The 22742-nt window shown below is 50.0% G+C and overlaps 1 protein-coding gene and 2 pseudogenes across 1 annotated transcript; 2 read left to right on the forward strand and 1 right to left on the reverse strand.

Moving 5' to 3' along the window:
* Window positions 1–1068: 1068 nt before the first annotated feature.
* On the reverse strand, window positions 1069–2091 carry LOC148777973 (acetylcholine receptor subunit gamma-like). The gene is made up of 4 exons (XM_088834978.1): window positions 1929–2091; window positions 1649–1757; window positions 1524–1599; window positions 1069–1242 (listed from the first exon to the last, which is right to left on the reverse strand). Exons 1-4 carry the CDS (start codon window positions 2089–2091, stop codon window positions 1069–1071), a joined length of 522 nt encoding a protein of 173 aa, XP_088691104.1.
* A 155-nt stretch (window positions 2092–2246) lies between these two features.
* LOC148777974 (toll-like receptor 12) lies at window positions 2247–16232 on the forward strand (annotated as a pseudogene).
* Window positions 16233–16396: 164 nt separating this feature from the next.
* LOC148777975 (toll-like receptor 12) lies at window positions 16397–17964 on the forward strand (annotated as a pseudogene).
* The last annotated feature ends 4778 nt before the right edge of the window (window positions 17965–22742 follow it).

The raw sequence follows: 22742 nt of genomic DNA on the forward strand, positions 1-22742 counted from the left end.
GGATCAGGGCTTATTTTTGTATATCTCGTGATAAAAGTTTTTAGGTGGTTTACATCATCTTCTGGCCAGGGGGCCTGCTAACAGTTTATGGCCCTCTCTCCTAACAATAGGTTAGTTAGCAAGTAAAAGACTTTTCTTTAAGGTGACTTTCCTAAAGTTAGGTGCTAGACACATAACAAAGTTACATTCCTATAAGGCACCGGTGTAGTGAGCTGCAAGAAAGGAACTTATTAACTTAAGATCTGATGTGGTTAAGTCAAAGGATTAATATATTTCCAAGGATACAATAGATAGAGGAAACTGCAGCAAGCATTGATTCAACAATGAAATCTTTTCTAGTACTATTCTAGTGATTTTAACTTCTTCAACAGATTCCTGCATTTTAGGAGCCCGGACAAACTTGTCATGCAAGTTAGAAAGCTATCAGAGGGGCTTGGATTGGAATACTCCTATTAAGCCGAGGAGAACTTTTAAACTACAGCTCTGAATTAATGTTTTCAGAGAAAGGTGGTTGGGGGGAAACCCCCGTAAGTATTAGAGGACTTGGTAAGAGGCGTAAGATAGTAAATCAGTCAGATTCCGGTTTTCTTTGGGGTAGATGCTCAGGTAAGTCCAGGGGGCTCCTCGAGCCCTGATTAGCCTTTGCCCGTCAGGCCTCTTCCCCAATTGACCTTTGCCACGGGTAGGATTTCCCTCGCTGGCTCCCGGCAGCAGGGAACTTGTAAAAGGGAAGGGAGGCCCAGGCCTGTCTAGCTGTCTAGGGGCGTGTCTAGCTGGGGACAGAAGAAACAGAGTCCTTAGGGTTTCAGAAGTGATGGGAGTTGACAACACTTCGCTGAAGTCAGGGGAGTGCCAGGACGAGCAAGCCAGTGCCTCGTGCATGCTGATTCCACTAGCACACTCTGCCCACATCCCAGCCCCGACCACTCCTGGGTTCCAGCTCTGTCTCTTTATTTCCCCAGTTTTTCTCACATATCCCCCAAGAGTGTTTCCCAAAGAGCATACTCATGACCTCAGCATCAGAACACAGCTGATAAGACTCCACGTGGCTAGCAGTGATCGGTCAGCTCAGTCGGAGGAGGGCAGATAGGAGCGGGGGTCCCCGGGAAACGGCAGGGCAGGCACTCGGTTGTAGTGGGCCATGAGGAAGATGCCAGCAGTGCCACAGACAAAGAGCAGGAGCATGGCCAGGAAGCAGACTCGATCCAGCACTCTGCCCACCAGGAACCACTCCTGGTTCCTCTGAAAGTGGGAGGCAGGGTAAGAGATGACCAGAGGTGACACCAAGGCTGGATCTCTGGAGCATCCTTAGCCATCCAGCAGGCTTCTGCTCTTCATTTCCGTGACCCCTGCTCACGTACTTTAGGTCTGACCCTGGCTTTTCCCATGGGCCCACGGTGCCACTCCCAATTCCACTTTTCCCATGCCACTGACCTACCATGGCCACCCCACTCACACTGCCCTATCTCGGGTCCAATCACTCACCAGGTGTGCAAAACCGTCTGCACCCTCCGCTGACTTACACTGTCAGAGTGAGTCTGCTGGTGCTGGGCGCGGGCGATGAGGTTGCAGGTCTCCACATAGGCCTGGATGGCGTTCCTGAGAAGGGAAGGAAGGAGGTGGGTTCAGGAATTAGAGTCAGCCTTACTTGCTGATGAGTGGCACGGCCTGGGAGGTCTCAGGCACTTTCTTGGCCACGAGGAAGACGGTCTGGGCCAGGAGCACGTTGATGGTGACGGTACACTTCTGGCCCCCTGCTGCCCATGGCCAAGAGGCCCTCAGAGAGTGTCTCAACCTCCCCACCGTGGGGGAGCCCCCTCCTCACAAGGAGTCCATGCCCCTGGTCCCAGGTCATAGTACTATTCTGCCCTGCCCGCTCCCTGTGCTGCTGGCCGGGCCATAACCCCCCTCCCAACAGCACTAGGTACCCTTGGCAGGAAGGAAGTAGATGAGGATGGTCACGGAGAAGATGAGGACCCAGGGCGTGATGATGTTGATGACGTAGAAGAGGGGCTTGCGCTGGATGATCAGGTAGAAGACGACCTTCTGGTGGCCTGCCTCCTCAGCTGGGGCCACCACGTCCAGCAGCATCTTGGCTGGTCGGTGCCCGATTGCCCACTCCCCGTTTTCTGCAGGCAGCAGGCTGGGGTGGGCACAGGGATTGGCGGCAGGCAGCCCGTGGGACCAAGCCACAGGGCAGCCAGCCTGTCCCCACAGGAGCACCACTGTGCAGAGATGGATGCTCGATGCCCCTCCTGCCCAAACCGGAGTCATTATCAGTGAGGAAGATCAGCTTTCCTGGGCCTTTAAATTACATGCATTTTATGGTTTACTGTTACTGTTGGCTTCCCCGGTGGCTCAGATGGTAAAGAATCCACCTGGGTTCGATCCCTGGGTTGGGAAGATCCTCTGGAGGAGAGCAGGACAACCCACACCAGGATTCTTGCCTGGAGAATCCCCACGGGCAGAGGAGCCTGCTGGACTACAGTCTATGGGGTCGCAAACAGTGGGACACGAATGAGTGATATAAATGTTGACATATGATTTACAGGAGTTGTCAAAATGGCAACCCACTGCAGTATTCTTTCCTGGAGAATCCCACGGACGGAGGAGCCTGGTAGGCTGCAGTCCATGGGGTCGCAAAAGAGTCGGACACGACTGAGCGACTTCACTTTCACTTTTTCACCTTGAGTGACACGGGGGGGGCGTGGTCTCTGCCTGGCCCCGCCCCACAGGTCCTGCAGGGGCCTTGGATGCAGATTACCTGTGAAGGCCTGGGGTCGATGAAAATCCACTCGATGGCCTGACCGTCTTCCTGGCTCAGCTGCAAATTGATCTCATTCGCGCTGTAGGTCTGGGACCTGGGAGATGGGGAGGGAAAGTGGATAAACTGGAGTGTGTGTAGACTCACTCATGTCACATAGACCATCGCCTGAGGGCAACTGTGGGCAGTTTTGCCTCAAAAAGCGCAGTCAGGAATTTTTGAGTTCTCCACAAAACCTTGGCATGATATGCGGCGGGGCGTGGCGGGCCGTGGCAGGGAGTCCCCTCTTTTTGGAGTCTGGAGAAGTTTGAGTTCAAGGACCAGGAGGCTGCAGCTCCGGTGCGCCCCCTGGTGGTGAGAGCCCAGGTCCCACTCTCCCACTGCCTCCAGGGCATGAGGGGCAGATGGTGAGAACAGGAAATACAGCCTGCACCTCTCAGATCTGTTTCCCTTATTAAAACAAAAGAAAAAACCCTGCTCCTCTAAAATACGGGGAAGCCCTCCCACAGACCGCCTTCCCCCCACTATGGAGGAGGACACTGAAACAACCTCAGCTTCTCCCTGGGTCTGAGGGTGCAGTGGTCTAACCTGTGTGTGCACGCTTGTGTGCACGGTGTCGTGGGCGGGTGTGCTCCTTCTGGCCCACCCACCGCAGTCCCTAATGGTCCTAGCACCTAGGTCAGAGCCTCACGCTCGGAATTTGCTGAACAGATGAAGACACGAGGGCTGGCGCCTCTTCTGGGTCCAGGGACGCGCACATCAGCTTCAATCTGTCTGAAGCCGTCCAGGATCTCTAGGTTCCCCGGCCCCGTGGGCTCTTCCCCATCAGCTTTCACTGTAGCGGGTTGCGGCCTGGTCTGCCGTCGCCTTTCCATCGGGCCCACATTCATTCTGCCCGGTCTGTCCTCTCCTCTGGAGTTCGGGCCTCCCTTGGAGTGCGGGTCAGCGGAGCAAGGCAGGGTTGAGGGTCGGAGGGAACCAGCACTTTCCACGGTTATCTCTGAACCAGCAGGTGGCAGAACTGGGGTCTCCCCCTCACCTCCTGTTCCCCTGTCCGTTTTTTTCCTCCTGGTTTTTCTGGGGCTGGGGGCAGGATCTCTGTCCAGGGTGTGGGATGAGGAGGGGCTGTTAGGGACGTCTGCGGCCCCTCCTTTCCTGGGCTCCCCTCCAGGCCCCAGGCTCCTGCCTGGGAGGTGAGCCGGCCTTGTCTGCTCATCCCCCTGCCTGGGGTGCCCTCTGAGGCCACAGCGGCTCCACACCGCTCCCCCCACCCCCACAGGTAGGAGCAAAGTCTCAGCCCCAGCCTCCCACCTCCAGAAGGGGAGGGAGACAACCTTGGACCTTTCAGTCGACCTTGGGAAAGCCCCAGCAGGCTCGGGTTGGGAGGCCCCTGTGAGCTCTGGTGAGTTGGGCCAGCCCTGCAGCCTCCCTGCTGGCTCCAAGCCCTCTCTTGTATTCGAAGGAAGACAGGAGAAGGACTGTGGGCCTCTGGAAATGGTGAGGAGAGACCCAGGCACTTATCACCCTGGGCTAGAACTTTCCATGACTCCTCTGTCAGGCCCCTCCAGGCCTTGAATGTGCTTGCCCCTCCCCTCACCCCAAAGCATCCTGACCTGGCCCTGCCATGGGGTGGACAAAAGGGCAGCTGGGTTGGGGGTGACTAACCCAGAGCTGACCAGGCCACCTTTGAGGGTAGTGTCCCAGGACATGAGGGTGGGACCCTCAACTATGCTGGCTCTGCTAGCCAAACATGGCCGTCTAGACCCAGAAGCGGGCAAAAGCTGACTGCTGACATATTGAAATCTCAGGAGAGGTGGAAGCCAGGCTCTTCGGGCTGTGATTCAGAACTCAGGCCTTGGGATTCTGCCTGTACCTCTGGGTGATTTGGGGTGAGTCACTTTCTATTGAGGGTTGGATTGTGTTCCCCAGAAGATGTGTTGATGTCCTAACCCCCAGGACCTTAGAATGTGACCTGGTTTGGAAACAGAGCTTTTGCAGATGTAGAAAGTTAGTTTAGTTCAGTTTAGTTGCTTAGTCATGTCCAACTCTGTGACCCCATGGACTGCAGCACGCCAGGCTTTCCTGTCCGTCATCAACTCCCAGAGCTTACTCATGTCCAGTGAGTCGGTGACGCCATCCAACCATCTTATCCTCTGTTGTCCCCTTCTCCTCCCACCTTCAATCTTTCCCAGCATCAGGGTCTTTTCAAATGAGTCAGCTCTTCACATCAGCTGGCCAAAGCATTGGAGTTTCAGCTTCCAATGCACACTCAGGACTGATTTCCTTTAGGATGGTTGGATCTCCTTGATGTCCAAGGGACTCTCAAGAGTCTTCTCCAACACCACAGTTCAAAAGCATCAATTCTTCAGCGATTAGCTTTCTTCACCTTCCAACTCTCACAGCCATACATGACTACTGGAAAAACCATAGCTTTGACTAGACAGACCTTTGTTGACAAAGTAATGTCTCTGCTTTTTAATATGCTATCTAAGTTGCTCATAACTTTTCTTCCAAGGAGCAAGCATCTTTTAATTTCATGGCTGCAGTCACCATCTGCAGTCATTTTGGAGCCCCAAAACACAAAGTCCGTCACTGTTTCCCCATCTATTTGCCATGATCTTAGTTTTCTGAATGTTGAACTTTAAGCCAACTTTTTCACTCTCTCCTCTTTCACTTTCATCAAGAGGCTTTTTAGTTCCTCTTCACTTTCTGCCATAAGGGTGGTGTCATCTGCATATCTGAGGTTATTGATATTTCTCCCACCAATCTTGAGTCCAGCCCAGCGTTTCTCATGATGTACTCTGTATATAAGTTAGTTGAAGATGACAAATAGGCAATAGGAGACAAAAGTCTGGAGCTTGAGACAGAAGTCAGCAGTGGTGATGTAGATTTGTAAACTCACAGGCAAATAAACGATATTTTAAAAACATGAGAATGGATGGAACCACGTAGGGAGAGAATACAGGGGAGAGATGAGAGCGTGGAGGTCTCTGGGAACAAGCCCTCATTAGACAAGTTTGAATGAGAAACAAGAGCCTGAGGACAGCATGTCTCCCAGGACTGGGGGTCCACACTGGGGGTCAGGTGGAGCAGACAGAGGTGATAAGTGACAACCACATGAATTCGTGGAATATGTAAGAATTCTCCGAGATCCTTGGGAAGGGGAACTCTGTAAGAGACCAGATTTCCAGAAATCCTGCAGACTGAGGGTTCAGTTTATCTTTGCTTGCGCATTGAAAGGACATTGACCTATCAGTGGGAGAAATAATAGGGCCTCTGGGCCATTCCTCTTTTCGTGGGCTTGTCCTTCCCACCAGCCACGAGCCTCCCAAGGGCAGGTGCCCTGCGTCCTTTGCCTCTGTACCCGGTGCCCCCTCAGAACAGCTGTGGTGTGAATGAGGGAATAGAATGAACGTCTAACAGGCCTTGGACAAACTATCCAAAACGGAGACAGTCTAAATAATGAGACCTGAAGGCCAGCAGGAAAGGGGACACTGAGCAGCTGGGACCAGATGGCTCCTTACAGCCCAGCCTGAGAGCCCTCTTCAGGCAGGAAGCAGAGGCGTGCTTTGCTGCTCCTCCCGAGCAAAGGAACAATTTTGCATCCCTCTCTAGAACGGTGGAGAGACCCATTCATCCCGAGGAGCATCCTGCAGTCTGATAACACAGGGAACATACGGAGTGGGATTGCTCAGGAGTCCCCAAGGGAGGAAGATGCTGGCTTCTCCTCCTTCTGAACTCCCACCTCGGATGCTGGTGAAGGGGGGTGGAGGGGTGCAGAAAGCATCCACACCAGTAGTGGGAAGGGCCCTGCAGCAGATGGGGTGGGCGGAGGGAGGGAGTGGAGGGGGTCAACCAGAGCAGGAAGGGATGGAGCTTCCACCCCCTCCAAAGCCGGCCTTTGGGTTAGTTCAGCCTGGAATTCCCTTGGGATGGGGCAGCCTCATCAGCCATGAGAGCACAGAAGCAGAGAGAGCTGTTTAGGAGAAAGGGAAAAGTTGAAGTTGAGATGAGAGAGAACCTTCTGAAAGGCCTCTGATGGCTCTCCTTCCTGAACTGCAGGCCTTCCTCAGACCCAGCTGGTTTAGGGTTCCGTGAGATACCCCCACCTCCTCCCCCAAATTGTGCCTGGGGCCGTCTGAGTTTATTTCTGTTCCTGAACACAAAGAGAACCTCCAGGAAGACAAGGGAGTAGCCCAGGCCACTCTTGGCCTGGCTTCCTTCCCTCTTGCAGGAGGGCTGGTGCCACAGCAGGACCATAGGGCGCTCTCCTCTGACAGCTCTGCCCAGCTGCCCCGGCCAGATTCCCGATTGTTCTGTGTGTCAGTGGAAATACCTCCTCATCTTGAGACCCTTGTTAGGACCCTGCTGTCTGTCCTTGTGATGTTTGGAATAACAGGAAACAGGGCCATCCTTCGCTCAAGCCCGTCTGGGAATTACACCTGGAAACACCAAAGCCACAAAGGCAATAAGAAGAACAAAGGAACTCACAGCCAAGCCCCAACTGTCCCCTGGAAACCCCAATGAGGAAGTAATAGCGCAGTCTCACCTTTTAAAGAGGAAGAAACTAAACCACCCTGGGGACTTCGGAGGGGCCACCGATCTTCCTCTGCAGAGTGTTGGTGGGGGTGGGAAAGCACACACGCTGGGCACTAGGACGAAAAGAGGGCACAGAGTCTGGGACATAGTACATTCTCAACAAATGTTAGTTGCTTTTATTATTTGAAGGGACTCTGAGTAGTCAAAAAAAGGGGGGATTCTGGGAAATAAAATACTTCTGGGTTTATATTATTTGAAGTGCTTCTCAGGATGCCTGGCATATAGGAAGGTGTAAAACATGGTAGTTATCTGTTTAATGTTGGGACAAGAACCAAAGTGAACTCAAACAAGTCAAAGGCATTGGATTTGGTGATGGTGGAGCTATTCAGTTCAGTTCAGTTCAGTCACTCAGTCGTGTCCGACTCTTTGCGACCCCATGAATCACAGCACGCCAGGCCTCCCTGTCCATCACCAACTCCCAGAGTTCACTGAAACTCATGTCCATCAAGTTGGTGATGCCATCCAGCCATCTCATTCTCTGTTGTCCCCTTCTCTTCCCGCCCCCAATCCCTCCCAGCATCAGAGTCTTTTCCAGTGAGTCAACTCGTCGCATGAGGTGGCCAAAGTATTGGAGTTTCAGCTTTAGCATCAGTCCTTCCAATGAACCCCCAGGACTGATCTCCTTTAGAATGGACTGGTTGGATCTCCTTGCAGTATAAGGGACTCTCAAGAGTCTTCTCCAGCACCACAGTTCGAAAGCATCAATTCTTCGGCGATCAGCTTTCTTCACAGTCCAACTCTCACATCCATATGTGACCACTGGAAAAACCATAGCCTTGACTAGACAGACCTTTGTTGGCAAAGTAATGTCTCTGCTTTTTAATATACTATTTAGGTTGGTCATAACTTTCCTTCCAAGGAGTAAGCGTCTTTTAATTTCATGGCTGCAATCAGGATCCACAGTGATTTTGGAGCCCAAAAAAATAAAATCTGGCACTGTTTCCACTGTTTTCCCATCTATTTCCCATGAAGTGATGGGACCAGATGCCATGATCTTTGTTTTCTGAATGTTGAGCTTCAAGCCAACCTTTTCACTCTCCTCTTTCACTTTCAGGCTTTTTAGTTCCTCTTCACTTTCTGCCATAAGGGTGGTGTCATCTGCCTATCTGAGGTTATTGATATTTCTCCCGGCAATCTTGATTCCAGCCTGTGCTTCTTCCAGCCCAGCGTTCCTCATGATGTACTCTGCATATAAGTTAAATAAGCAGGATGACAATATACAGCCTTGACGTACTCCTTTTCCTATTTGGAACCAGTCTGTTGTTCCATGTACAGTTCTGTGGAGCTATAGGTCAACTCTTTCTTTTTTTTTGGTTAGAATTCTAGTGATGTTCCCTGAATGTGGTTATGTAATATAACCACCAAAAATTTCTTTATTAAAGATTATATTTGCTGATTGCTTGGGTTTGTCAGAAGTCCATCTTCCAGAAAGACTGATGGAGGCAGGATGGAGGGAAAGTGTGGGGGAGAGGGTCTGCTGAGCGTGGGAGCAGGAGAGAAGGGTGAATGGAGGGAGAAGGGAGGGAATCCCTCCAGAAGGTGGCCCCCTGATGAGAGCAAAGGCGTCTGTTTTATTCTGTTCTGTTCTATTCTAGCCTATCCTATTCCGTGTCAGGTCACATTAATTCATTTGTTTACTTGCAAAGCTGGTTTGTCCATTCTCTTTTCTCCCTAGAGTGCTTCTTGGGCAGCTCTGGCCAGACCACAAGCTGGGAACCGGTCTGACTTCAGCCTCCTTCCATAAACTCCTCGCATCCTAGCCCAGGGAAGGGGTAGTGAGATCCCCACCCTGAATGTGTGAGAGGCGCAGAGGATGGCGGGAGGGGCCCTCTGGATTCCAAGAGCTTCACTTCACTTCCCATGTGGAGTGAAGGCTGCTTGTCGTCACTGACACTCCATCCCCACTCAGCTCGACCGTGACCCTGGATACGTTCCCAGTTCTGCCACCTGCCTTCTGCGTGGCCCTGGAAAAACCCCCTTCTCTCTGGGTCTCGGTTTTGCCATCTGAAAAGGGAGGTATTGGACTGAATAAACTCAGAGGCCTCTCCAGCTCCGTCGGTCTGTAAGTCTTGGAAGATTTCCAAATGACTAGGATAAGAGACTGGGGCCAGGAATCCCAGATCCAACTACCACCTGGGAAATTAGGGTAAAAAGTCATGTATGGATGTGAGAGTTGGACTATAAAGAAAGCTGAGCGCCGAAAAGCTGATGCTTTTGCATTGTGGTGTTGGAGAAGACTCTTGAGAGTCCCTTGGACTGCAAGGAGATCAAACCAGTCCATCCTAAAGATCAGTCCTGAGCGTTCATTGAAAGGACTGATGTTGAAGCTGAAACTCCAATACTTTGGCCATATGATGTGAAGAGCTGACTCACTTGAAAAGACCCTGATGCTGGGAAAGATTGAAGGTGGGAAGATAAGGGAAAAACAGAGGATGAGATGGTTGGATGGCATCACTGACTCAATGGACATGGGTTTGGGTGAACTCCGGGAGTTGGTGATGGACAGGGAGGCCTGGCATGCTGAGGCTCATGGGGTCGCAAAGAGTCAGACATGACTGAGCAACTAAACTGAAGTTAATCTGGTTATTGCAACAGAGGAAAACTGACGCAGCCCCATTGGAATAGCTCCTGTTACCTGACTGCAAGTGTTACTCTTCTCACTTTATTTTATTTCGGCTGCGCTGGGTCTTCGTTGCTGTGCACAGGTTTCTCTAGTTGTGGTGGGCAGGCTTCGTTGTCCCACGGCTGGTGGCATCTTTAGTTCCCTGATCAGGGATCAAACCCCCTCCTCTGAATTGGAAAGCGGATTCTTAACCTCCGGACCACCAGGGAAGTCACCTTCTCATTTTCTAAATAGGGAAAAGCCGGGTGGGCAATCTGCAAAAGGATACAGTCTATAATTTTGAGTTCTCAATGTCCTGTGTGTGCCTGTTAAGTCACTTCAGTCGTGTCCTACTGAGACACCGTGGAGTGTAGCCTGCCAGGCTCCTCTGTCCATGGAATTCTCCAGGCAAGAATACCAGAGTGGGTTGCCATTTCCTCCTCCAGGGGATCTTCCTGACCCAGGGATCGAACGGGGTTCTCTGAGTTCTTTACCACTAGTGCCACCTGGGAAGTCCATATGTCCTAATGAGTGACACAGTTGGACGTGGACCCAGGGGTCATGGTGTTTTATAGTGATCTGTTACATCTCTCTCACTCTCTAGACCAAGAGCCCTCTGGGGCAGAGACTGTGTCACATTTAGATGCAAAACAGTAAACAATGTTTGTGGGTTGAGGGGTCTCCTTCCCATTCCTGACTTTTGGATCAGTTGAGAAGTATGCCAAATCATAGACTCTTACCTTTCCTACTGTAGAGCTGGTGTTGGAGACTTGTGTCTTAGACCTGCGGCCATAATAGCCAACACTAGTTTTATTCATCCGGTTGGAAATGGCACCCCACTCCAGTATTTTTGCCTGGAAAATCCCATGGATGGAGGAGCCCGGCAGGCTACAGTCCATGGAGTTGCAAAGAGTCAGACATGACTGAGCAACTTCACTTTCTTTCTTTACAGACAGTGAAAGGAATATGCACCTATCCCCACTAAGGCCTGTTCTTACAGAACTTGGTGCATGAAGTAGATGTGAATGTGTACCCTCAAAGGGAAAGGAAAGGGGAAGGCGCAGAGCTCTCATTCATGTTCTCGTCCAAACTCATCAATAATTTAAGTCCTACTTTCTCCCTGCAGGAGGTGTGAGGGGTAAAGACCCAAGAGTCTTTACTGATGGGTTTCTTTACATGGAAGGAGGAGTGGGTAAGGAGCATTCTCCCCACGCACACAGTTCTAGGCAGGTATCATGAGCTCAGTATGTTTGACAGTGCAGTGGACACTGACGTTTGTGGCTGTCCAGTACCCAAGCCTCTCGATGTTTCTTTATTTATGGTGGCCCTGGGTCTTTGTTGCTGCATGTGGGCCTTCTCCAGTTGCAGTGACCAGGGGCTGCTCTTCATTGTGGCACACAATGGCTGCTCATTGCAGTGGCTTCTCTTATGGGGGAGCACGGACTTTAGAGTGCAGGCTCGGTAGTTGGGGTGCACAGGCTTAGTTGCCCTGTGTCATGTGGAATAGTCCCGGACCAGGGATTGTACCCGTGTCCCTGCATTGGAAGGTGAATTCTTAACCACTGGACCACCAGGGAAGTCCCTCTATGCTTCTTCTTAGGGGAAAGAGTTCACTCATCCACAGGGAGGTAGGGCCTGCTTCTCTAGAAAGACAAAAAATACCATTGGCTTGCATTTCAACCTCCCTTGAACTGCAGTGTAGACTCGTGGACTAGAATTACCAATCAGCCAAATCTGATTTTAAATCATAAGGTCAAAGTGCAAGTCACTTAGTCGAGTCCCACTCTTTGCGACCCCATGGACTATACAGTCCATGAAATTCTCCAGGCCAAAATACTGGAGTGGGTAGCCTTTCCCTTCTCTAGGGGATCTTCCCAACCCAGGGATCAAACCCAGCTCTCCTGCATTGCAGGAAGATTCTTTACCAGCTGAGCCACCAGGGAATCATAAGGTAGTGACCTTAAAAAGTAAGGACAGAGCAAAATGCCTTTTTGGTAATGGGAGTGGCCCTGAGTCCGGTTCTCAAGCTCCCTTCTAAAGAGTCCGTGAACTACCCCAAATCCTTTTCATAAGTTTCTTTTCTGCTTTAATCAGTTAAAGTCAGTTTCTATTGCATACAATTAAAGCCTGATTGGTGTTGCTGCTGCTGCTGCTAAGTCACTTCAGTCGTGTCCAACTCTGTGTGACCCCATAGACGGAAGCCCACCAGGCTCTCTTGTCCCTGGGATTCTCCAGGCAAGAACACTGGAGAGGTTTGCCATTTCCTTCTACAATTAAAGCCTGGCTGGTGTAGAGGGGTATAAAAGAAGTGGGTGTTGACAACAGACCCTCAGGAAAGGAAGAATCTAAGGATGGATTATTTGGGCCTGTTGGGATTAAGGGCAGTGAAAATCCAGCTTTAAAACATTAATCAGTCAGCTAATTTTTGGCGCCCCTGGGTCTTCACTGCCACGCGTGGGCTTTCTCCAGTTGCAGCGAGTGGGCTACCCTCTGGTTGCAGAGCACAGGTTCTTGCGTGTGGGGGCTTTAGTAGTTGCAGCTCGTGAGCCTAGTTACCCTGCTGCAAGGTGAAATTTTCCTAGACCAGGGATCGAACCCGTGTCCTCTGCGTTGGCAGGAGGATTCTCAACCACTGGATCACCAGGTAAGTCTGAAAATCCAGCTTTAAGCGATGGAACTCTGACAGATCAGACATACACTGGTGAAACAGTCAGCTAAATGAAAACTTCTGGCCACGTAAAATGAAGTGCCTGTGAAAGCAAGGCTCTAAGAGGCTGATGGCCATTCTACAGAGCAGCATGAGGGGCAGAGAGACTTTAAGCTCATTTACTAACTACCAAGCTCAAGTGTTCACCTGAAAGCTAAAGACTTTTAATGACTGTGATTGAAAAATCTCACATTTCTTGCAGAGGCAGAACTAGGGGAAGGGGTGTCTTCCTGGGGCCAAGTCAAGCAGTGGGAAGCCAGAACTATAGCAGGTCTGTTGGAGTTGGAATCACGGAAGAGTTGCAGCTGCTGCTGGTGGTGATATCAAAGCAGAGAAGGAGGGGGAAAACTCATCCCAGCTTCTCCCTTTCTCCTGCCCTCCAACCTCTTACTCACACAGAAGTCAGAAAACGTAACTTACTTATAACAGTTTACCTGTGACATGGAACAGAGGAGGGGAAGGAGAGGAAAGGATCTGAGGAACACGTTCAGACATGATGCAAATGGGAAGCCGTCTTTTCCTGCAGCCTGGAGATGTGTAACTACTGTCCGATTCCAGTGAACTTGGAAGGCAATTACAAAGTCAAACCCAAGAGGAGAGGCAAATAAGGGTAAAGCTTTGTTGATCTGTGTTGGCAAAGTCTAAAGGACGCATGTGAAAACAGACTCTGAGAGAGGATACATTGACCAGAGATCCTTATTTCAAGAGGTTATTTTGAGTAGCCAGAAGAGTTCCAATTGTTTGCTTGGTTGGTTGGCTGAGTCTTGGACCAGAGTGTCCACTAAACAAAGATAAGGTGTCATAAATTTGTTGGTATAAAATAGAGTTTGGAGAAGGGATAGAGAAGGGAGATTGGAATATTGAAGACATTTTCATGTTCAATATTTTCCCTATTCATGAACTGTATTTCTCAAATGGTTCCAGAATGTTCAAGGCCAAAACACTGGAGTGGGTAGCCTTTCCCTTCTCCTGGGAATCTTCCCAACTCAGGGATTGAACCCAGGTCTCCTGCATTGCAGGTGGATTCTTTACTAGCTGAGCCACCAGGGAAGCCCCAAAATACTGGAATGGGTAGCCTATCTCTTCTCCATCAGATCTTCCTGACCCAGGAATCGAACTGGGGTCTTCTGCATTGCAGGCAGATTCTTTACCAACTGAGCTATCAGGGAAGCCATGAGAAATATGTGAGTGAGGGAAACACTGTCATTTTTGAAAAACACAGTCATGGCTGTTCTCTGTGAGGCTGAGGATAATCATTGGATGCTGTGTTAAAATGGGGTCCCTGATCTCAGCAGAGCTACCAAGATCCTTGAGTGGCAGACTCTAAGCAGGAGCACTAAAGGCCAGGTGGACATGGTCACCAAACAGGCCCAGGAATGGAATTCAGGTGCAAGATGAATAATAAATGCCCACGAATATCTCCCTCTTGGCTTGTCCATTGACATAACTCTTTTCCCCAATACTTACACTTCAAAATAAAGCTTCCAATAAAGCTTCCACTATAACACAACCAATCATTTAAAACTAAATTGGCAGTGTATTCCAATCATCTTCAAAGGATTTAGGCTAATTCTCGTCAGTAACTGTATTTAGATGAGATAGTTGGATGGCATCACCGACTCGCTGGACATGAGTTTGAGTGAACTCCGAAAGTTGGTGATGGACAGGGAGGCCTGGCGTGCTGCGGTTCATGGGGTCGCAAAGAGTCGGACACGACTGAGTGACTGAACTGACTGAACTGTATTTAGTTGTCCGTCCACAGTCTGGGTGGGTGATGGTCACCCCTCTGACACCGCTATTTTGTCTCAACATTCTATAATCTGAGCAATAAATTGTAAAATTGACCACCCCCAACACATTTATTAGATAATATGAAGAAAAGAAGAGAAAAATTAGTTGAAAATAGTTTCATGACTGCATTTGATTGAGTCTAAGGATGAGTTGCTGAACAACTTGGCTTACAGATAAGGAAACTGAAGCCCAGGGTGGGGGGTACACTGCCCAGCTCAACAGCAGAGAGAGACCCTGGACCTCTGACCCCACGCCTTGTCCTCACAAACACTACCTGCTTCCTCCCAACAGGGAAGAGAGACCTAGTTCCCACCTCCCACGAGGTGTCTTTCCTTGACCCTTGGGTCCTCTGCTCTGAGCACCTCTCAGTCTGGCTCCACCCTTGCAACCGTTCTTCAGCTTGGAAGCACTGTGGCCCTCTGACCTTGCTTCCAGGCCCTCCTGGGTCCACTGAGGGGTGTGTATCCTGTGGGGCGTTATGAGTATTGTGTACGTATGTGTGCAGGGGGGGATGGGGTCTGGGTTCTTCTCTGGAAATGGGAGGGGAGCAGAGATGGGAGGGTTCTGATTCCGTTTACTTGGTGAACCAGGCTTGATGCTGAGCTGGGTGGCACTTGCTGTTGCCTGGTCTCCTCCTGCCCCTTCCTATGACTGCAGGCTGGACGGCTTCTGACTGCCTGGTGACTGAAGGCTTCTAGTTGCCTCTGATCTCCTGCTTCTTCCTGATCTGTCCTGTTGGGACTCCAGCCTGCCCCTCCTTGCTGCATGCTCCTCGGTGACCAACCTGACATGGGCCCTGGGTTGTGCCCCAGAGCATGGAGGAGCTGTCTTGCCAGTTCTGCTTCTGTTCTGTGCGTGAATGCCTTCTCCCACTTCTCTGGGCTCAGGGTCCTGGCCCTGAGTCTACATCTTCCTCAGCTTCTGCTAGGAGCTCTCAGTGGCTTGGGACAGCTCTTCCTCATAGGCTTGTATACAGATTACCTACTCCCTGATGGCAACCTACTCCCTGATGGCACCTCTTTTTCTTGGACCCCTGCCCGGATGGGAACATGGGGTTCTGGTTGCCTCCCAGTCTATGGCAGCTGAGGGTCAAGTCCAGTTGCTTTCAGAATGTGGGGGAGCTGGTTGACATATTCCCAGACCCAGTGCTTGGCCCCTCCTCTGGTGATGCCTGACCCCCAGTGATGTTAGAGCTGTCATTCAACTGTTGACTGAAGATGGCCAGTCCTGGGGCTCTCCAGGGGCTCAAGCTGGGGACTCTGCAAAAGTGAAGGTAGCTGCAGGGGAGGACTGGGGCTGCAGAACCTGGACACGCTGTCTGTGATCAGCACTGATATGGCCGAGCTGCCCGCTTGCTCGAGGAGCTTTCTGCAGGAGCTGAAATTGGCATCCACTCTGGTAGGGCACACAGTGCTGGAGGCCCTGGCTTCCTGTCATGGCCTAAAGAGCCTGAGTCTTACAAGCAGTGGCCTGATTGACCTGTCACCAGGTGTCTTGACTGCTATGTCCAGCCTTCAGAAGCTGAACCTGAGCAAGTGCCGTGCTGGGCACAAATAAGGCAGGGCCGTGTCAGGACTGCGGGCCCTGGCCTCATCCAACAAGGGCTACATATCCTATCCGCAGCCACCTTTTCCCATTTGCTCCAGCTGCTTCAGGGAAACCAGCTAATTTGTCTAAAGGGCCAGGCATTCCAAGGCTTAAGGAAGCTGAACTTGGTCAAGAATTTACTGGTAGCCCTGAGTAGGTCTTCCCTGGTGGCTCAGTGGTAAAGAATCTGCCTGCAACCCAGGAGACCTGGGTTCAATCCCTGGGTCAGGAAGATCTCCTGCAGAAGGGAGTGGCATGACAATCCACTCCAGTGTTCTTGCCTGGAGAATCCCATGGACAGAGGAGCCTGGTTAGCTACAGTCCATGGGGTCATAAAGAGTCAGACATGACTGAGCTACTAACACTTTCTGGTGAGGGCTGGTTGGCTCTGCTGCCTACACTGACTACCCTAAACCGGCTGAATATCTGAATGTTGCTGAGCCCACCTGGGGCTTCTAGGGTCCAGCACATCTGCACACCTTGAGCCTGCAGACCCTCTGTGGCCCTTCTGGGGTACTGTTTTCCCTGCCCATGAGCTTGACTAGCTTGGAGTTTCACATGGTCTCAGGCAGAAAGCCTGGAAAGCTTGTTTCTAATATCTTTCCAATCTTGGCAGATCTTGACTCTAACAGGCTGGGGCCTGAAGCTGGGGGCCTGGATGGTCACCAAGGTGTTCCCTGCCCTTTGTCAACTCTCTCTCCTTGGGGACAGCTTCAGGCCCTCTGGTCCCAGGACACCCCCAGTCTTTTTCTCTGGCGGGTCCCCCAGGGTAAGGGAGGATGGACATAGCCCCAGGCCCTGCCGCAATCTCAGGACTGGCTAGCCTACAGGAGCAGAAGCTGCAGGCCCCACCCAGTGTGGCTTGGGGAGCTGATGGGTGAGGCTTGAGGTGCTGTTTCTGGTCAAAGTGGGGTTGGAGACACTGTGTGCTGTTGCTTTCCGGGGCTTGGGCTGTCTGCAGGTCTTGGTGCTAGACTGGGAGACAGGCCTCGAGCCTGGTGACAGCCTCCAGGAGCAAAGTCCCCAGGCGGCCCGGTACATGTGTATTTTGAGTGTGTCCATGGCTTGCTGGTGTGCCAATGCCTGGGGTCCTGGCTTGAGTGGTCTGCCCAAACACACATGTACATAGTATCACACCAGTGAGAAGCTGGGGACTACTCCAAGAATCCCATTTTCCCCTTTCTCTGGAGTCACTGTCCCAAGACTTTGAACTTGAAACTCCTTTTGGGCAGGTCTGTCTGCTGCTTCTGCTGCTCTTTGCCCTTCTTACAGGAAACCAGAAACTCCATCTCTACGCCTTGTTCAAGGGCTGGCTTCAGGGTCTGAGAAGCTGGAGGGGTGAGGGCAAGAGGTTCCTTTATGATGTGTTTGTGTCCCACAGCAGGCACGACCAGAGCTGGGTGATTGGGGAGTTGCTGCTTACCCCGGAGGGCTGCCCTCCGATGGGCTAGGAGCTGTGCTTCTTCCTCCCTGGGGGAGGATTTTGAGCCAGGCAAGGATGTGGCTGACAAGTTGGCAGAGAGCATGGCAGGGAGCCAGGTCACATTCTATGAGTTGCCAGGCCCTGCATACCCACGCTACTGCCTGGAGCTCCTTTCGGCCGCCTCACTCCTGCTGGCAGCCCTCAACCCCCGAGGCTACTGTTGGTCTTCCTGGAGCCTGTCTCCTGCCACCCACTCCCCTGCAGCCATAGGCTGGCCTGGCTGCTCTACAGAGGAGACGACTGTGTGGTGGCCCAAGGCAGATGAAAGAAAGGATGAGCTCTGGGCTTGGCTGGGGAGCAGCGTGGGGCGCCTGGGCTGGACTAGAGTGGGAACATTTGTGTTGGAGGATGGGAAGAGGAAAAGCAAGTCAGCCTCGCAGGGAGGCCGTGGATATGTGTGGGTGCTTGACACTGACCTTGACTTCTGGTGAGAGGCCAGGGTGCTGTGTGGGCAGGGAGGATCAACCCATGGGTTTGAGGACACAAGCTTTGAGAAGGCTCCATCAGGAGATTTGGGAGATGGCAGGTGCTGTATGTGATATGATCTCAACATCGCCAAATCCTCAGCAAATCTATTAAATCCATGAAATTCTTGGCTTAACTGGATGTTTTGTTTTTGATGGAAACCCACATGAGGCAGAGAGCAAAGGGGCTACGGTCACGTACACAGCCGAGAGAGAAACTAACGCTGGGGATTGATGGAGAGTATGGGGGCTTCCCTGGTGGCTCAGAGGTTAAAGCGTCTGCCTCCAATGCGGGAGACCCGGGTTCGATCCCTGGGTCGGGAAGATCCCCTGGAGAAGGAGATGGTAACCCACTCCAGTATTCTTGCCTGGAGAATCTCATGGACGGAGAAGCCTGGTAGGCTACAGTCCACGGGGTCACAAAGAGTCGGACACGACTGAGTGACTGAACGGAACGGAACGGAACGGATGGGGAGGAAGGAGGGCTCTGAGCACTCATGAGCTGTGGAGCAGGGCCCAGGCCAAGTTCAGCTCCATCTTCAGGGGGCAAATGGGCCCCCTTTGCCTTCTGGGTTATAGAGGAATTGGCAGCTAAGGGCCAAAAGGCTAGGACGCTGCCCAAGAGGCAGCAGACTGGTGGCCTGTTCCCTCCACACGAACATGAAGGCACAGTCATTTCTATCATCCTTGAGCCTCATAGCAACACTGGGAGGGGAAACCCGCCCCCTTGACACTCTGGGCTCCAGCCATGCTAAACAACTTGTAGCTATGCTGTTCCTTCATTCAAGAACACCCTTTCCTCCAATTTCTTTCCTCAGGGGAGGAAAGTAAAAGTGTTAGTTGCTCAGTCGAGTCTAACTCTTTGCAATCCCGCAGACCATAACCCTCCAGGCTCCTCAGTCCATGGAATTCTCCAAGCAAGAATACTGGAGTGGATAGTCACTCCCTTCTCCAGGGGATTTTCCTGACCCGGATCGAACCCCAGGTATCCATAATTGCAGGCAGATCCTTTACTGTCTTAACCATCAGGGAAGCCCCCAAGTAATCTATAAGTATCCTTTAAGATTTAGTTCAGCCATAACTGGAAATCATCTTGATCTTCCAACATAGATAAGCTGCTGGCTCTGGGTTCCCACAATTTCCTGCATTTCCTTTTCTTCAAGCACTGCCCTCACAGGTCTGGGAACCTCTTGAGCAGTGGTCTTCAAAGGAGGGTGCTCAAGATGAGCCACTGGAGCTTTGGAAGAAAGTGTTAAAATTTCTATTTCTTTTTGATCTATACATGTCAAGATATATATAGACTTGCTGCTGCTCCTGCTAAGTCACTTCAGTCGTGTCCGACTCTGTGTGACCCCATAGACGGAAGCCCACCAGGCTCCCCCGTCCCTGGGATTCTCCAGGCAAGAACACTGGAGTGGGTTGCCATTTCCTTCTCCAATATATAGACTTAGGTCAAGCCTAATTAATTACTCTACAGTCCTTCAATATAAATGTTCCATATTTTATTTATTCATCCCCTTATTATTGGACACTCAGTGTCTATTATAAACCTGATTTTATATTCTCACAGCTGGAGCAGCTGTGAAGAAAGACCCTGCATCCAAGGTAAGAGAAACCTAGGTAAGACAGTAGGCATTGAAAGAGGGGTTCAGGGGGGCAGACAGACTGAAACCACAATCACAGACAACTAGCCAATCTGATCACATGGACCACAGCCTTGTCTGACTCAATGAAACTAAGCCAAGCCGTGTGGGGCCACCCAAGACGGGCAGGTCATGGTGGAGAGGTCTGACAGAATGTGGTCCACTGGAGAAGAGAATGGCAAGCCACTTCAGTATTCTTGTCTTGAGAACCCCATGAACAGTATGAAAAGGCAAAAAGATAGGACACTGAGAGATGAACTCCCCAGGTCAGTAGGTGCCCAATATGCTACTGGAGATCAGTGGAGAAATAACTCCAGAAAGAATGAAGGGATGGAGCCAAAGAAAACAAATACCCAGTTGTGGATAAAAGTAAGATTCGATGCTGTAAAGAGCAATATTGCATAGGAACCTGGAATGTTAGATCCATGAATCAAGACAAATTGGAAGTGGTCGAAGAGGAGATGGCAAGAGTGAACATCAACATTCTAGGAATCAGTGAACTCAGATGGACTGGAATGGGTGAATTTAACTCAGGTGACCATTATATCTACTACTGTGGGCAGGAATCTCTTGGAAGAAATGGAGTAGCCATCATGGTCAACAAAAGAGACCGAAATGCAGTACTTGGATGCAATCTCAAAAACAACAGAATGATCTCTGTTCGTTTCCAAGGCAAACCATTCAATATCACTGTAATTCAAGTCTATGCCCCGACCAGTAACGCCTAAGAAGCTGAAGTTGAATGGTTCTATGAAGACCCACAAGACCTTCTAGAACTAACACCCAAAAAAGATGTCCTTTTCATATAGGGGACTGCAATGCAAAAGTAGGAAGTCAAGAAACAGCTGGAGTAACAGGCAAATTCGGCCTTGGAGTATAGAATGAAGCAGGGCAAAGGCTAATAAAGTTTTGCCAAGAGAGCGCACTGGTCATAGCAAACACCCTCTTCCAACAATACAAGACATCACACATGGACATCACCAGATGATCAATACTGAAACCAGATTGATTATATTCTTTGCAGCCAAAGATGGAGATGCTCTATACAGTCGGCAAAAACAAGAACGGGAGCTGACTGTGGCTCAGATCATGAACTCCAAATTCAGACTTAAATTGAAGAAAGTGGAGAAAACCACTAGACCATTCAGGTATGACATAAATCAAATCCCTTATGTCTATACAGTGGAAGTGAGAAACGGATTTAAGGGACTAGATCTGATAGACAGAGTGCCTGATGAACTCTGGATGGAGGTTCATGACATTGTACAGGAGACACAATCAAGACCATCCCCAAGAAAAAGAAATGCAAAAAAGCAAAATGGTTGTCTGAGGAGGCCTTACAAATAGCTGTGAAAAGACAGGAAGTGAAAAGCAAAGGAGAAAAGGAAAGATATACTCATCTGAATGCAGAGTTCCAAAGAATAGCAAGGAGAAATAAGAAAACCTTCTCAGTGATCAATGCAAAGAAATAGAGGAAAACAATAGAATGAGAAAGACTAGAGATCTCTTCAATAAAATTAGAGATACCAAGGAAACATTTCATGCAAAGATGGGCTCAATAAAGGACAGAAATGGTATGGACCTAACAGAAGCAGAAGATATTAAGAAGAGGTGGCAAGAATACACAGGAGAACTGTGCAAAAAAGAGCTTCACGACCTAGATAATCACGATGGTGTGATCACTCACCAAGAGCCAGACATTCTGGAATGTGAAGTCAAGTGGGCCTTAGAAAGCATCACTATGAACAAAGCTAGTGGAGGTGATGGAATTCCAGTTGAGCTATTTCAAATCCTGAAAGATGCTGTGAAAGTGCTGCACTCAATATGCCAGCAAATTTGGAAAACTCAGCAGTGGCCACAGGACTGGAAAAGGTCGGTTTTCATTCCAATCCCAAAGAAAGGCAATGCTAAAGAATGATCAAACTACCACACAATTGCACTCATCTCACATGCTAGTAAAGTAATGCTTAAAATTCTCCAAGCCAGGCTTTAGCAATACGTGAACCGTGAACTTCCAGATGTTCAAGCAGGTTTTAGAAAAGGCAGAGGAACCATAGATCAAATTGCCAACATCTGATGGATCATTGAAAAAGCAAGAGAGTTCCAGAAAAACATCTATTTCTCCTTTATTGACTATGCCAAAGCCTTTGACTGTGTGGATCACAATAAACTGTGGAAAATTCTGAAAGAGATGGAAATACCAGACCACCTGACCTGCCTCTTGAGAAACCTGTATGCAGGTCAGGAAGCAACAGTTAGAACTGGACATGGAACAACAGCCTGGTTCCAAATAGGAAAAGGAGTACATCAAGGTTGTATATCGTCACCCTGCTTATTTAACTTATATGCAGAGTACATCATGAGGAACGCTGGGCTGGAAGAAGCACAAGCTGGAATCAAGATTGCCGGGAGAAATATCAATAACCTCAGATATGCAGATGACACCACCCTTATGGCAGAAAGTGAAGAAGAACTAGAGAGCCTCTTGATGAAAGTGAAAGAGGAGAGTGAAAAATTTGGCATAAAGCTCAACAATCAGAAAACTAAGATCATGGCATCTGTTCCCATCACTTCATGGGAAATAGATGGGGAAACAGTGGAAATAGTGGCTGAATTTTTATTTGGGGGCTCCAAAATCACTGCAGATGGTGATTGTAGCCATGAAATTAAAAGATGCTTGATCCTTGGAAGGAAAGTTATGACCAACCTAGACAGCATATTAAAAAGCAGAGACATTACTTTGCCAACCAAGGTCTGTCTAGTCAAGGCTATGGTTTTTCCAGTGGTTATGTATGGATGTGAGAGTTGGACTGTGAAGAAAGTTGATCGCCAAAGAATTGATGCTTTTGAACTGGGGTGTTAGAGAAGACTCTTGAGAATCCCTTGGACTGCAAGGAGATCCAACCAGTCCATCCTAAAGGAGATCAGTCCTGGGTGTTCATTGGAAGGACTGATGCTAAAGCTGAAACTCCAATACTTTGGTCACCTGATGCGAAGAGGTGACTCATTTGAAAAGACCCTGATGCTGGGAAAGACTGAGGGCAGGAGGAGAAGGGGATGACAGAGGATGAGATGGTTGGATGGCATCATCAACTCGATGGA

The sequence above is a fragment of the Moschus berezovskii genome, chromosome 4 (genome assembly GCF_049115385.1).
Source record: "Moschus berezovskii isolate FMDL1 chromosome 4, NW_MosBer_1.0, whole genome shotgun sequence".
Classification (NCBI taxonomy): Eukaryota; Metazoa; Chordata; class Mammalia; order Artiodactyla; family Moschidae; genus Moschus; species Moschus berezovskii.